Source organism: Hypanus sabinus, chromosome 22 (genome assembly GCF_030144855.1).
Source record: "Hypanus sabinus isolate sHypSab1 chromosome 22, sHypSab1.hap1, whole genome shotgun sequence".
Lineage (NCBI taxonomy): Eukaryota > Metazoa > Chordata > Chondrichthyes > Myliobatiformes > Dasyatidae > Hypanus > Hypanus sabinus.
In genome coordinates, this window is record NC_082727.1 from 23,530,728 (window position 1) to 23,545,053 (window position 14,326).

The 14,326-nt window shown below is 37.0% G+C and overlaps 1 protein-coding gene across 2 annotated transcripts in view; it reads right to left on the reverse strand.

The window, feature by feature from the left end:
- The window catches only part of ccar1 (cell division cycle and apoptosis regulator 1), a 66,779-nt gene that overhangs the window by 20,133 nt on the left and 32,320 nt on the right, over nt 1–14,326 (reverse strand). For both annotated transcript variants that reach the window (XM_059947312.1, XM_059947313.1), the window contains exons 15-17: nt 13,702–13,785; nt 12,588–12,773; nt 4,950–5,141 (exon numbers count right to left, since the gene is read on the reverse strand). In XM_059947312.1, the coding sequence (XP_059803295.1) occupies nt 4,950–5,141; nt 12,588–12,773; nt 13,702–13,785 (462 nt within the window). The remainder of the gene's footprint in view (nt 1–4,949; nt 5,142–12,587; nt 12,774–13,701; nt 13,786–14,326) is intronic.

The following is a 14,326-nucleotide window of genomic DNA, read 5'->3' on the forward strand; positions in this document are numbered from 1 at the left end:
GCAGTACCATCAAGTTGGATTGAGTGCTGAAGACATTGATGCATTATGTTGGGGTGGTGTGGGGGGGAAGAGAAGGACCTGGGCAGTTTGGTGCTGACAATCACGCTGCTGGGCTGCAAGACCACAGTAGGGTGCTGTGACTGATGGTGCACAGGGAAAGGGGAACAATGTGGAAAACAATCACGGCAATGGGTTCAATGGGTCAGAGTAAGAATAACGATTGCCAGGACAGATGGAGGAAGTGCTGTCCAGAATGGGAAGGGGGAAATGAAAATAAACATGATTGTTGTGGGAATTTCACAAAATATGGAAAGAGTTTGAATTCAATTTGATCTGGTGCCTAGTTCAGAACCATGTCCAACTAGCCTGAAACATTATTGGCACTAAAAATATGCCAGAGGTCCTGTTAAAATTGTACCAGGTTGAAGTTGGTAAACAAAGGAAGAAGATTTCAACAGTCAATTTATTTTGCATTATTACCAAGACCATGTGTAGCTTAGGAGGATGACCAGATTGCTAAAGGAACAGTGAGGGGGAAAATCAGTTTCATTTTGAGAGCTCTGATATTATTAATGGGACAATAAGAAAAGTTATGTTCGATGGGCTCCAATATACACAAGATCTACTGGGTAAGGTACCACAACCACCACTTACACTTAGCCACAATGCACAAGAGTATATGGCTCGAAAGCCAATCCACCAACAATGCTCACCTAACTTCTTCAGAGAACATCATACTCAGCTTGAGTGACTGCATTACTACTACTACTACTACTGGGCAACATGGAGGGATAGAGTTAGCAATTTCTGATGAAACAACATAACTGATCAAAAAGATGGTATTCTTTTGGAGATTTTCATGACATAATCATGAAATATTAAAAGATTTAAGGCTCAAATGTACAGGCACCTGGCCTACAATCAAGCAATCACCTGACAAAGGTACAGGAGGTTTAAACAGGGGAATTTTAAACTTTTGTAAGCTGGTGGTAAACAGATATACAGAATCTAATAGGATCAGAGGACTTCTTAGCCAATTCTACTTCCAAAGGTTATGGCAACAAGTGCTCTTCTAAGTATGGTGTGTTGAGTGTTATTCCATGTATTTTAGACAATGAGTCTAAATTCACTATTTTCTGGTGAAAATATTGTTCCTGGCTTCCTCTCTAATTTTTTTTTGCCGATTTTTTTTTTCTTGGGGTTTAATGAATGGCCATTGTTCGGCATGCCAAGGGCTTGGCCCAAGAGCTTTGTTTGCCTGTAGAGGACTGAGACTTATGGCTCTGGAAATGCTTTTTTTTGCCGGTGGGGGGAGGGGGGAATTGTTGCTTATGTGCGGAAGGGAGGGGAGCTGGGGGGGGGGGTACCTTTGGGGTTCTAACATTTAACTGTCATTCATTCTTTGGAGGTACTCCTTTGTTTTCATGGCTTTTTGTGAAGAGAAAGCTTTTCAAGATGTATCTTGTATACATTCCTCTGACATTAAATGTACCATTGAAACCTCTGAAGTGTGAGGTGTTGCACTTTGGTGGGACCAACCAGGATAGGTCTGACACAATGAGGAGGGCTGTAGAACAAAGGGATCTGGGATAACAGGTCTATAATTCATTGAAAGTGGCTTTACAGGAAGATAGGGTTGTAAAGAAAGCTTTTGGCACAACGGCCTTCATAAAACAAAGTATTGAGTATAGAAGATGGGACATCACGTTGAAGTTATATAAGAAGTTGGTGAGGCCAAATTTGGAGTATTGTATGCAGTTTTGCTCACCTACCTACAGGAAGGATGTAAATAACATTGAAAGAGTACAGAGAAAATTTACAAGGATGTTCCCAGGACTGGAGAACCTGAGTTATAAGGAAAGGTTGAATAGGTTAGAGCTTTATTCCCTAGAATGTAGAAGATTGAGGAGAGAATTGATAGAGGTATACAAAATTATGAGTATAGAGAAGGTAAATGTAAACAGGCTTTTTCCACTGAAGTTGGGTGGGAGTACAATCGGAGGTCATGGGCCAAAGGTGAAAGGTGAAAAGTTTAAGGAGGAGAAAGTTCTTCACTCAAAAGGACCATGAGAGTGGGGAATGAGCTGCCAGCTCAAGTGATGCATGCAAGTTCAATTTCAACGTTTAATAGAAGTTTGGATAGGTACATGGATGGGAGGGCTAAAGTCATGGTGCAGGTAAATGAAAGTAGGCAGTTTAAACAGTTCTGCACGGACTAGATGGGCTGAAGGGCCTGTTTCTGTGCTATACCTTTTTTTAATGACTATGATAATAAGGTAGCAGGCACAGGGAAGATTCTGTATTGACTGGTTAATAGATCAACAATGCATGAAGTTTTATCTAACATAATCATATTCCCTGCATTTTAAAAGGGAAGCAAATGAAACACGAATGACGTGGACAAGGTTGACTTGCAGGTGTTGAAATAAACTGACCACACTAAACATGATGAATGCCAATGGCTAGAGGAGTAGGAAGTGCTCAAAACATGATGTGATGCTAAAGAATGGGCTCTACCTGCTAAAAATTAAGAGCCTTCAAAATAAAAGAGTTAAGGATAATTCTAAACTATTGCAGATCCTATAATAACAAATTGAGATACAAAGAATGTACAAGTTAGACAGCAAGAAAGAATATATAAGTAAAATGAAATTCAACAGAGACATAAACTTTACATCATAGAAAAAATGTGATCAGGTGCACAGGTTCAGAAAAGTCATTAAATATATTTTTATTAAATATATTTCATTAAATATAATTTAAATACAGTTAGATAGGTTTTTATATAGTAAGGGAATTAAGGGTTATGGGGAAAAGGCAGGTAGATGGAGCTGAGTTTACGGACAGATCAGCCAAGATCTTATTGAATGGCAGGGCAGGCTCCATGGGCTGAATGGCTTACTCCTACTCCCATTTCTTATGTATTTATTATAACCATGGCATTGCAAATGAAAGAGGATACAATGACCTGTAAAACAAATTATGTTGCAGTGGTATTTGCCTCTAAAGAAATGGCTAGCAATCTAATAAGGAAAAGAGATGGACCAAAATGAACTTTGGCAATAAAGTTATAGCACGAAAGATTACGAACTGCCAGGCCCTGATCATTTCCTTTATAGAATAATGTGTGAGAATAATGCAGAATTTCTATAATTTTCAAAGTTCATTTGATTTGGGATGTTCATTTAAAATGGAAGCATATAATTAACACCTCACTAGGAAAGCAAGGAAAACAGTTTACAACAGTTTAGAGCAACCTGTGTAACATCCTAGAAAAATATTTATCTATATAATAATGATATGATTAGAAATAACAGCATTCATTTTTAGAAGTTAGGGAATACCTTAAAGGCCTGAATACATTTTTTTGAAAAGGTTACAGATAGGGTATCATTTATATAGATTAGCAGGAAATATCTGATAAGTCAGCTGAAGTTGGAGCTTTTGGAACTGAAGGCAACGTAATGACCAGGCTGGAAAATCAACTGAGTAGCTGGAAACAAGATTGTGGAAATAATGGATAGTAATTAAATTAGCAGGTTGTGGTGTGATTAGTGAAATCCTACAAGGGTCTGTGTTGGAGCTACAAACCTCCACTATATTCATAAACAAGGATGATGAAATTGAAAGCTTAAGTTTACTGATGACACAGAAGGCAGTGAAGAATATTTTGATCATTTGTTGTAGGCAAAACTGTGGCACATGAATTCTAATGCAGGCAGCACACTAAAAATAGATAGAATGGAGCATTTTCCATAGGGTGAAAAACCAGAAGCAGCAGAGGTCTCCATAAACTCAATACAATTCCATGTGTGTACATCAATGAATGCCAGACACACACAAAAATTATCAAAAAGTTAGCAGAATATTAGGAATTCTTGGCATTACGCCTCAAGGCTATTGAGGTTAAATAGTCTAATTTCCAGGAAAAAGCATATTGGCATTGTTTGCACTCTAGATTAATCAGAACAATATTTGGAGGATACATACATATTAGAAGTTTGTTCTTTGGAATTCCAAAGATGAAACTGAAGTTTTCAAGTTGTTAAGTTAGTTAAGTTTTCTTAGATGCTTGAAACAAAGAGGCTGTTCAGTCAACTGACTAGACAATTTCAGAGCAAACTGTCAGTCCCATTCCTCCACATATTTTCCTGTAATCTAATCCTCTGCACTTGACCATCAAGTCTCTTTAATTCTCTCACTCCCACCAACACTGGCACAGATTGAGAGTAGTCAAGCAACCAGAATGTCCTTGGGATACTGTACGAAAGTCCATGGTTGTCGCAGAATATGAAAATTCCACATATCCACAGAGGTCAGGACTGAAACTAGTGTCTGGTGCTGCTCTGCCACTATGCATCCCACAAGAGAGAAGATATGCTTCTGCAGTTGAGGACAAAGGGTAGATTTTAAGTACTAAATAAGGTCTTTGAGAAGTGGTCAGAACACTTCCAAATGTAAAATGCAGTAGAAGTGGTAATAACTCATTTGAAATCTGAGACAAAGATTTGATACAATAATTTAAATGCAGGTGCAAGGAGTTGGGTTACATCAGCTGTGGTCTGAATGAATTGCAGAGCTTGCTTAAGATGCTGAACAGTCAATTCTGGTTTGTATGACACTAAACATTTTATTGAGGAATTCATTATACAGGTTGGTAGAACTGCAGGGTGAGAGATGAAGTTGTCTCTTGACATCACTCAAGGCTAGGGAAGAAAAGAATGTTAGAATAACTCAAGCACTTGTCTGCAGATTTCTAGTGCACAAATGCAGAGATCTGAATGGCAGCATGAAATAAGCTTCAAATAAATATTCGTCTTTTCAGGAAGGTATCAGAGAGTGTTGCATTGGTTGATATTAACCCTTTTCCAGACAGGATGGTGAACAGAATCCATGCACTTGGAAGAGATCAAGAGAATAACCAGGAAGACAAATGCATAGTCACTTACTTCAAAAGAATGTTCTTTATTGTCTTCCAATCGATAATCCAGAAGTACACTGAGAGACATGACACTGCAATCAAACTTCCCACCTTTAGCTGTCCAGTTAGGGTGAACAATGATGGAAGATTCATCTGGTAGTACGTAGCGTCTCTCACGCCGCTGACGCTCTGCTTCTTCTTGCCGTTTCTTCTCATCCTCCTGAAGGAGCAAAGTAAATTTAAGTACCATAAATACTACCAGCAGTTTCAAAAACACCAACTAACTGTTAACATTCAACAAGTCATTCAGCCCATCAGTTTTATGTCCATATTCTTGAACTCTTCTCTTCACTACCTGCACATTTTAATATTTCAATTAGTCTCCTATGGACTCACATAATCACAATTTGCGTACCTTTTAGAAATCCTCACAAGTAACTAGACCAGGGGTGGGCAAACCTTTTGACTTGTGGGCCACAAAGAGTTCTAAAATTTGACAGGGGGGCCAGACCAGGAGCAGATGGATGGAGTGTTTTGGTAATACACCTCATAAGAGAAAATAAAATATCATGGGATATGTAGAAAACATGTGCTTTAATTTCAATTGAAAATGAACAAATGCATTACAACAAAATATCTGTCTTTGAAGTCCCATGGTATTTAGCTATTTATTGAAATGACTTTTAAAACACTGAAAATTAAATGAATAAAATACAGCTTTTTTAAATAGTAACAGTTATTATTTTAAAGCACTGAAAATTCAGTTATCCTTCAAGATATTATCATCATCACTCTCCTCCTGATCGTCTTTATTTCAAAAACAGTAGAAGATGCAGGTCTACTTGTCCTGCTCCTTCTTATTCAATTGTCCCCTGTGCCAAAACTCAACAACGACCAGCACAAGGACAGAACAGTGACAGCGCGCCAGTATGCGGAGCGCGTTATTTGATCTGGAGCGCATTTTTTATTTTGAGAAAGTACGTGCACCTGCGCACTACTCATGTCCATCACTTAACAGAAATGACATGTAACATGTAAGGCTTATTGAAAAAATATTTTCAAATGCATTTTTTACATAACACAACGAAGAAACTTATTTTTAATTTCAGTGGGAACAGTGTTGTTGGTCTCCCTTTTTAGCCAGCGCATCAAAGTCTGGATTTAGTTTTGTTGTGGCGATTCTCAGGATGGATCTGAGGTGTTGGTCAGTTAACTTGGATCTGTGGCTGGTTTTGTTGATGTTCATGACGCTGAACGCCTGTTCACACAAATAGGTCGAGCCGAACAAAGAGTAAAGCACAAATGTGGAGTAATACGCTGCACCTCAACAAAGGTCAATGTATATAGAGTGCGTCATCTATTGGGAAAACGCCAGAATTGCGGGGAAAAAACGTTAATAAGGTTTATTAATATAATTTCATCAAGTTCTGCGGGCCGGATTAAAAAGCTTAACGGGCCGCATATGGGCCGTAGTTTGCCCATGCCTGAATTAGACAATATCCCTTTGAAAAATACATGGCTTTTGCTTTAATGTACAGAGAGAATTCTTTATTTCAACTACTTTTTCAGTGTCTTGCATCCATCGTAATACGTCATTCATAACTTGTTTGGTTTGAAACTTCTTATAACAGTACTTCTATGTTTAATTGGTCCACAAATTAGACGAATATTTTTTTTTAAATTTTAATTGATTTTTTATGCATTTTCTACACCACTATATAAAAAACCCCCAAGAATGAAATAGGAAATTAATACAGTGCAAGATAAACATACAATGGTAATATAATACAGAATACAATAATTGAAAAAGCACCCAAATTGAAGTTGTGTAAAGTTAGTACCCACCCCGCAAAAAAAAAACTCCAGACCAACCAGAGCAAAATGTAGGAAACATAAATCAGAACATTCAAATCCCCAAAACTGTAAATACAATTAAAAACAGAAGATAATAATGCTTACTACCAAAAAGCTGAAAGCAAGGGACTGAACAAGAAACTTAATCAAAGGAAAGTTATGAAAATACTTAATAAAAGGTCCCCAGACCTTATGAAACTTTATGTCCGAATTAAGAATTGAGTAATGAATTTTTTCAAGATCTAGATAGGACATGATATCGTTAAGCCATTGACCATGCGTGAGTGGAGCAAAATCTCTCCATCTAAGAAGAATTAGACATCTAGCCAGGAGAGAATCAAAAGATAATATTCGATGTTTAGTCAAACTCAAACGTATATCTGTCTCAGCCAAGAAACCAAAAAGAGCAATTAAAGGGTTAGTGGCGATTCAGATTACAGGATAAAGTTAAGAAAACATCCCTCTAAAGTTTCTCTAGACTAGGACAGGTCCAGTACATATGAATGAGAGAAGCCTCGCCACTTTTGCATTTATAACAAAGAGGACTAATATTAGGATAAAATCAAGATAATTTAGATTTGGACATATGAGCCCTATGAACAATCTTAAACTGTAAAAGACAGTGGCGAGCACAAACAGAAGTTGAGTTAACCGAGTTGAGAATCGAGTCCCAAACCTCATCAGATAAAGGGATATTTAAGTCATGTTCCCAAGTCATTCTGATTTTATCCAAAGGGGTGCGCCGTAAGGATACTAATTTATCACGAATAAAAGATATTAAAGCTTTGCATAATGGATTAATAGAAAGAAACAAGTCCATAGCAATTTTCTTGGGCATCTCAGGGAAGTTGGGTAATAAAGGATTAATGAAGTGTCTAATTTGGAGATATCTAAAGAAATGGGCATTAGGTAGATTAAGCTTAGCAGAGAGCTGTTGAAAAGATGTGAAGCAATTATCAATGAAAAGATCTTCAAAATACCTAATGCCCTTTCTATACCAATCATAAAATGTTGAATCATGCATAGAAGGTAGAAAAAGATGATTATGTAAAATAGGACTAGAAAGGGAAAAACCACAGGAACCATAAAATTTCCTAAACTAGGCCCATATTCACAGAGTATGTCTAACAAGAGGATTAACAATTAGTCTAGGCAAACTACTAGGGAGTGCAGATCCAAGAAGTGCAGAGATAGATAGATCCTTAGTGGAATTCAGCTCCATTGCTACCCATTTAGGGCGGTCAGACTGGCTATGGAAAAAAGACCAGAAGATAAGACAACGAATGTTAGCTGCCCAGTAGTCTTGACGGAAATTAGGTAAGGCCATGCCGCCCTCTTTTTTAGATTTTTGAAGGTAAGATTTGTTAATTCTGGAACGCTTACCCTTCCACAGATAGGACAAAATAATAGAGTGTAAGGAATCAAAAAAGGTTTTAGAAATAAAAACTTGGAATAGATTGAAATTAGTATAAAAATTTAGGGAGAACATACATTTTAATAACATTAACACAACCTACTAAGGACATAGATAAAGGTGACCATTGTGACAAACTCTGTTTTGTAGAGTACAAAAGATTGGCAAAATTTTCACGAAAAAGATCCTTAAAATTCCTTGTAACTGTAATACCAAAATAGGTAAATTGATTATCAACTACTTTAAAGGGGAGGTAACGAAATACTAATACTTGTGCTACTTTATTAATTAGAAAAAGTTCGCTCTTTTGTAAATTAAGTTTATAGCCAGAGAACTGGCTAAATTGATCAAGAAGTGAAAACATTGGAGGTAAGGATATGGACGGATTTGAAAGAAAAAGTAATAGATCATCAGCATAAAGAGAAACTTTATGGTCAACACCCCCCTCCAGATCCCCATCAATTCAGGACAACTTCGAAATGCAATCGCCAGAGGCTCTACAGCCAAATCAGAAAGAAAGGGCATCCTTGACGAGTGCCACTTTTAAGGTTAAACAATTGGGATTGCTGAGAATTAGTCAAAACAGAGGCGGTAGGACATAGATATAGTAATTTGATCCAAGAGATAAAACTTTGACTGGGGTCAAATTTTTCTAAAACTGCAAAGAGGTAGTTCCACCCTATACGATCAAACGCTTTCTCTGCATCCAGAGAGATAACGCATTCAGGAGTCCCAGTTGAAGGTGAGTAAAAAATATTAAATAAACACTGTATGTTATAAAAGGGAAGACGATTTTTAATAAAACCAGCTTGATCATCAGAAATAGAGGGTACAACAGTCTCTAATCTATGAGCCAAAACTTTGGCCAAAATTTTAACATCAATATTAAGCAAAGAAGTTGACCTGTAAGAGGAGCACTCTGTTGGATCTTTGCCCTTTTTAAATAAAAGAATAATACATGCCTCATTAAATGAGGGTGGCAATTTACCATAATTAAACGAATCAGATAGTACTGAGAGTAACTGAGGTGAAAGAAGTGAAGAGAATGATTTATAAAATGTTATGGGGAACCCATCAGGACCAGGAGATTTGCCTGATGACAGTGCAGAGATTGCAAAAGATACTTCTTCTAATGATATAGGCTCAATAGGTTTTGTTTTAGAATCAGATGAAATCGAAGAGATATTCAAGCTATTTAAAAAAAGGTCAACGGAAATATTCTCATTCAGGGATTCGGAGGAATAAAGCCGAGAATAAAAATTCTTAAATAAGGTATTAATTTCTGAGTGATTTGATGTAATATCCCCATCTCCTTCCAGATCTTTGTAATATGTTGTTTAGCTTTAGAATGTCTCAACTGATTAACTAGAAACTTGCCAGATTTGTCACCATGAATATAAAAGCGACTCTTACTTTCAAGAAGTTGACGTTCAACTGGTTGAGTGGAGAGAAGGTCAAATTTAGTTTGGAGTTCGATACGCTTCTTATATAATTCAGGGTTTTTAGTCTGAGCATATAATTGATTTAATTCTTTAATCTGATAATCAGGTCTAATCGCTCTGAACGGGACTGTCTATTAAGATTTGCTGTATATGAAATTATTTGACCCCTCAAATATGCTTTCATAGCATCCCAGACAATCTGGGATAAAATTTCAGATGACATATTTGTGTTTAGGAAAAAAGTTATCTGGTCCTTAATAAATTTTACAAAAACATCATCCGATTATAAAGTCGGGTTAAAGCGTCAATGTTTATTCCTTTGAGGGAGACCAGGAAAATTTAGAGACAAAGTGACTGGGGCATGATCAGAGATCAGTATACTCTGACAGTCACAAGAATGAACAAATGAAATAAGTTGATTATCAATGAAGAAATAGTCAATTCTAGTAAAGGTAAGATGAACATGTGAAAAAAAAGAATAATCTCTCTCAGTAGGATGAAGGAAACGCCATATATCAGAGATACCATAGTTAGAAAGAAAAGAGAGAATAGCTAAATCAGATTTAGTAGTTAATCTAGTAACAGGGGACGATTGATCCAAAGTTGGGTCTAACCAGCAGTTAAAGTCGCCACCCAATATAAGAGAATATAGGTTCAGATCTGGTAATGAGGAAAATAAGCGTTCAAAAAAAATTAACATCGTCAGAATTGGGAGCATGCAGGTTACTACCTTAGTATTATATAATTTGCCAGAAACAATAATAAAATGGCCATTTGTGTCAGGTATCTTACTATGGATTTCAAAAGGAACATTTGAGTTGATAAGAATGGAAACCTCCCCTAGCTCTGGCCGGGAAGGATGAATGAAAATGTTGACCCACCCACTTTGACATAAACTGAGAATCATCGAAACTACGAATATGAGTTTCTTGGAGGAAGGCAATGTCAGCTTTAAGTTGCTTAATATGGGAGAAGACCTTTCTTCTTTGAACAGGATGATTCAATCCCTTTACATTCCAGCTCACAAATTTCAATGGACTAACCATTATCAATTGTTAAGACGTAAAAGGCAGTAGGCATATATAAGATCAAACATTGCAATAACAGTTTGGAAGCAAAAATATAAACATAAATCAATAAAATCAGGACATAGACATGTCCTGGATAACAAGGAAAAACAAAAAAAAACAATAGATAGTGTTGGTACTGGAGAATCCACCCCACCCTCACAACCCAAAACTAGATGGTTACCCAAAAAAGCAGCGAGCTCTACAGAAAATAGGACACCCCAAAAACCAACTTCCAGTTCCGTAACATTAACATAAGCTCCGTGTAAAAAATATAGCAGATACCAACTAATTTATGCACTACAAATCAAAATTACAAATAGGAACAACTTAATCAGAAAGAATATAAAACTTAATACAAAATAATAATCAAGAACTAATCTACCCGCAAGAAACTATGAAAAATTGAAAAAAAAAGGGTAAAAGGGGGAAATTTTATACTTAGAGTACATATCAGCCGTTTTAAAAAAAGGCAGGTCTTATACAGTAAATTGACAGGGAGACCTTCAATAAAAAACTTTAAGCCTCCCAAATAAATTAAGACCAGTTGTAGTTCCCTACAGTTAAAGTTATTCAAAAGTAAACTAAATTACACAAATGAAATCTAAGTCCACAGGAAAACATTAATTTAAATCATCTATTTAAGAAAATCACACCAAGTCCAAGGAGAGACCAACTAAAACCCTTAGGTTCTCAGTAGTTAAGGACTAAATTATTCAAATAGAGTCTGAGTTCGCAAAAAAGACTTTAATTCAAGAAATATTCATCAGCTATTTTAGAACTTCAAACCGGGTCCAAAGAAGTCAAGATGGCTAGAAGATTTCCAACAAACATCTCAGCCTCTCTAACTGACTTAAACCACTTATATTCTCCAGTAGTAAGCGTAATTCGAAGATCGGCAGGATTGCGAAGGGAAGGTTTGAATCCACGATTAAAGAGCTCTTTCAGAACACCTTTGAACTCGGCACGCATCTTCAGAACCTGGGGAGCATAGTCTTCCACAATACGAATGGCATTATTTCGGAAAGTCAGTGTGCCTCCATAATCAAACGGTTTTTCACCTGATAACGATGGAAACACAGGATAACTGGTCGTGCTCTAGAATCCAAAACAGCTCAAGGGACATAAATTCTGTGAGCTCTTTCTAGCTCAGGTGGAGTTGGGAGAAATTCTTTCCCGAAAATCCCACAGAGAAAAGAAGAGAAAAATTCAACGGGGGAACCCGTTTCTGTGGCCTCTGGCAAACCGAGAATTTGCAGATTGCAGCGCCTGCTCCGATTTTCGAGATCCGCCATTTTGGAAATAAATTTGCTGTTTTGCTCCGTTAAGTTGGAACAGAGAGTTTCCAAATGCTGAATGCGGTGTTTTAAACCTTCAGAGGTTAGGTCGATGCGAGATAAATGTTCGGCTTGATCATCCACTCTGGCGTTAATCTGATCCAATCTTGACTCCAGCTGACTGATAGATGCTCTAAATTCAGTCTTGATATCAGTTAAAATGTCTTGTCGATTCTGTTCCAGGATAGAGAGAATCTTGGCAGACAAAGACACGGGAGTTTCTTTTTTCCCGGATTTAGAATTTTTTGTAGCCATTGTAAGATAGACGTATTCGTAGGCAGATAAGAAAAGACAGATAGAATAAAGAACTAAGGTTTAAAAAGGGGGACACATAATGCAAAGGTAAGAAATGTAATGGAGCAAAAGTTTGAAGCGACTAAACAATCACCATCTTACCTTTAGTCCTCAGACGAATACTTGACATTAGAAATAATGTTACTAACCACAGCTAACAGCACCTGCGACATCAGCTTCAATCTGCACACAACTTCCAAAATGCACCAATGCTATTCTCAGAACAATGATAAATGCAGAATTAACAGATCACATCACCTCTTTATCATCTTCAGATCTTTTATCTTCCTCTTCATCATCCTCTCTTTCTGATTTCTCTGATTCCTTCTGCTCTTCTTTCTCTGCCTCAGTTTTGAGCTGTTTTGTTAGCCGAGCTATCAGCTGGGATTTCAACCCCTTGGAGCTTTGATTCCTACTTTCCAGTTCTTTTCGCAGATCATTAACCTGATAAATAAGAAGTCCATTTCAATTTGCGATCAGATCCCATGAACTTTGGACTAAATGCTAAGCTGAACTCCTCATCCTTAATACTATCAGAGAGACAATGCTTTTCATGCAAAATGAATGAGCTTGCTACTTTATGTTTTAAAAAAAAAGAACCAAGGCAAGGTGAGCTGGGACCCATGATGAGGACCATGTAGATGCATGCTTAACTCCCAGTCTTCATGGATACTTGAGTGGAATTTGATTTAAAAGTCAGAAATAGTGAAACGACAACGCTACTTAACATCACAAAGAAAGAAACCATTGATATTACAAGTCAAGATACAACAGGTATATAATATCTATTACTAAATAATTGAACAGCATACAAATCAATGTTAATTGATGGAAAGATTTCAAAGTGTTTTCAATTTGGAAGTATCTTATTTCATAAATCTCTATGTACTGTGAATGAATAATAGATTGTACAGATGTTGACTGGCACCAACTTTGGACAAGCCCCCCATGCTATAGACTCCAAAAGGTTGGTAGTTTCTGAGATACTGAAATAGTCTCCAATCTGGTCTGTAAGTAATATTCTGATACAGGAAAGTAAAAGTGAAAAGCTGTAAATGCTGGAAATCTTAAAATTTTATTCACTTGAGATATTAACTCTGGCCTCTTCATCACAGATATTGCCTAGCCTGTCAAATGTTTGTAGCATTTTATGTTTTTATATTTAAATAGGAAGTATTTCATGTCTATTCACTGGTAGTTATGAAACAGTTTTTACAAGTTAACATGCACCTACTGCTCAGGACTGTGGCTGGCGCAATGCTTCTTTGTCTAGCCCAATATTGTATAAACCACCCACATTCACTCAGTAAAGCAGTGAAAACCTAATCTTTGAAGAGATTTTAACTTCAAAGAAAATAAATGCATTAGTTACCTTCATTGTCTTTGGATCAAGTTTCGACCAGTGTGTAGGAGTAGAGATTTCTTTACTCTCTCCATCATCCTTCTCTTCCTCTTCCTATATAATTAAACAAGTTAACAGGAATAATCAGAAAAATCTTTACCATTCTGGAGAATGTACTTACTTTTGAAACAAGAGTTGTTGTTCCGTGCAAGTAGCAAAGGTCACAACTGCCCCTCAGATTGACTCCTCCTTAATGTTACTGAATAAAAGTTCACTGCTACATGAAACACATACACACATTTTAACTGATCACATGCCACTCATCAGCCAATCAAAGCCAGATCTGTGGAACACAAAAGAGTGATCAATGACATCAAACAAAAGGACTCAAGGGCTGCACAGACACTGCTGATCCTTGGAGGCCACACAGTGTGTGTTCTCATTCCCTCTCAATAGGTTCAAGCCCCCCGTGTTCTCTAGCAAAGTGTCTGCTCCACACACCCCACTGCACGAAACTGTGGCTCAACCAACTGACCTGCAAATCAAATACTTTGAAAGGGTTTGTGTACACCCAATGATTGTGTAGGTAAGAGTAACATACTAGAGTTAAAAAGAAAGGAGAAAGGGGATATGGAAAATTTGGAAAAATAGAGAA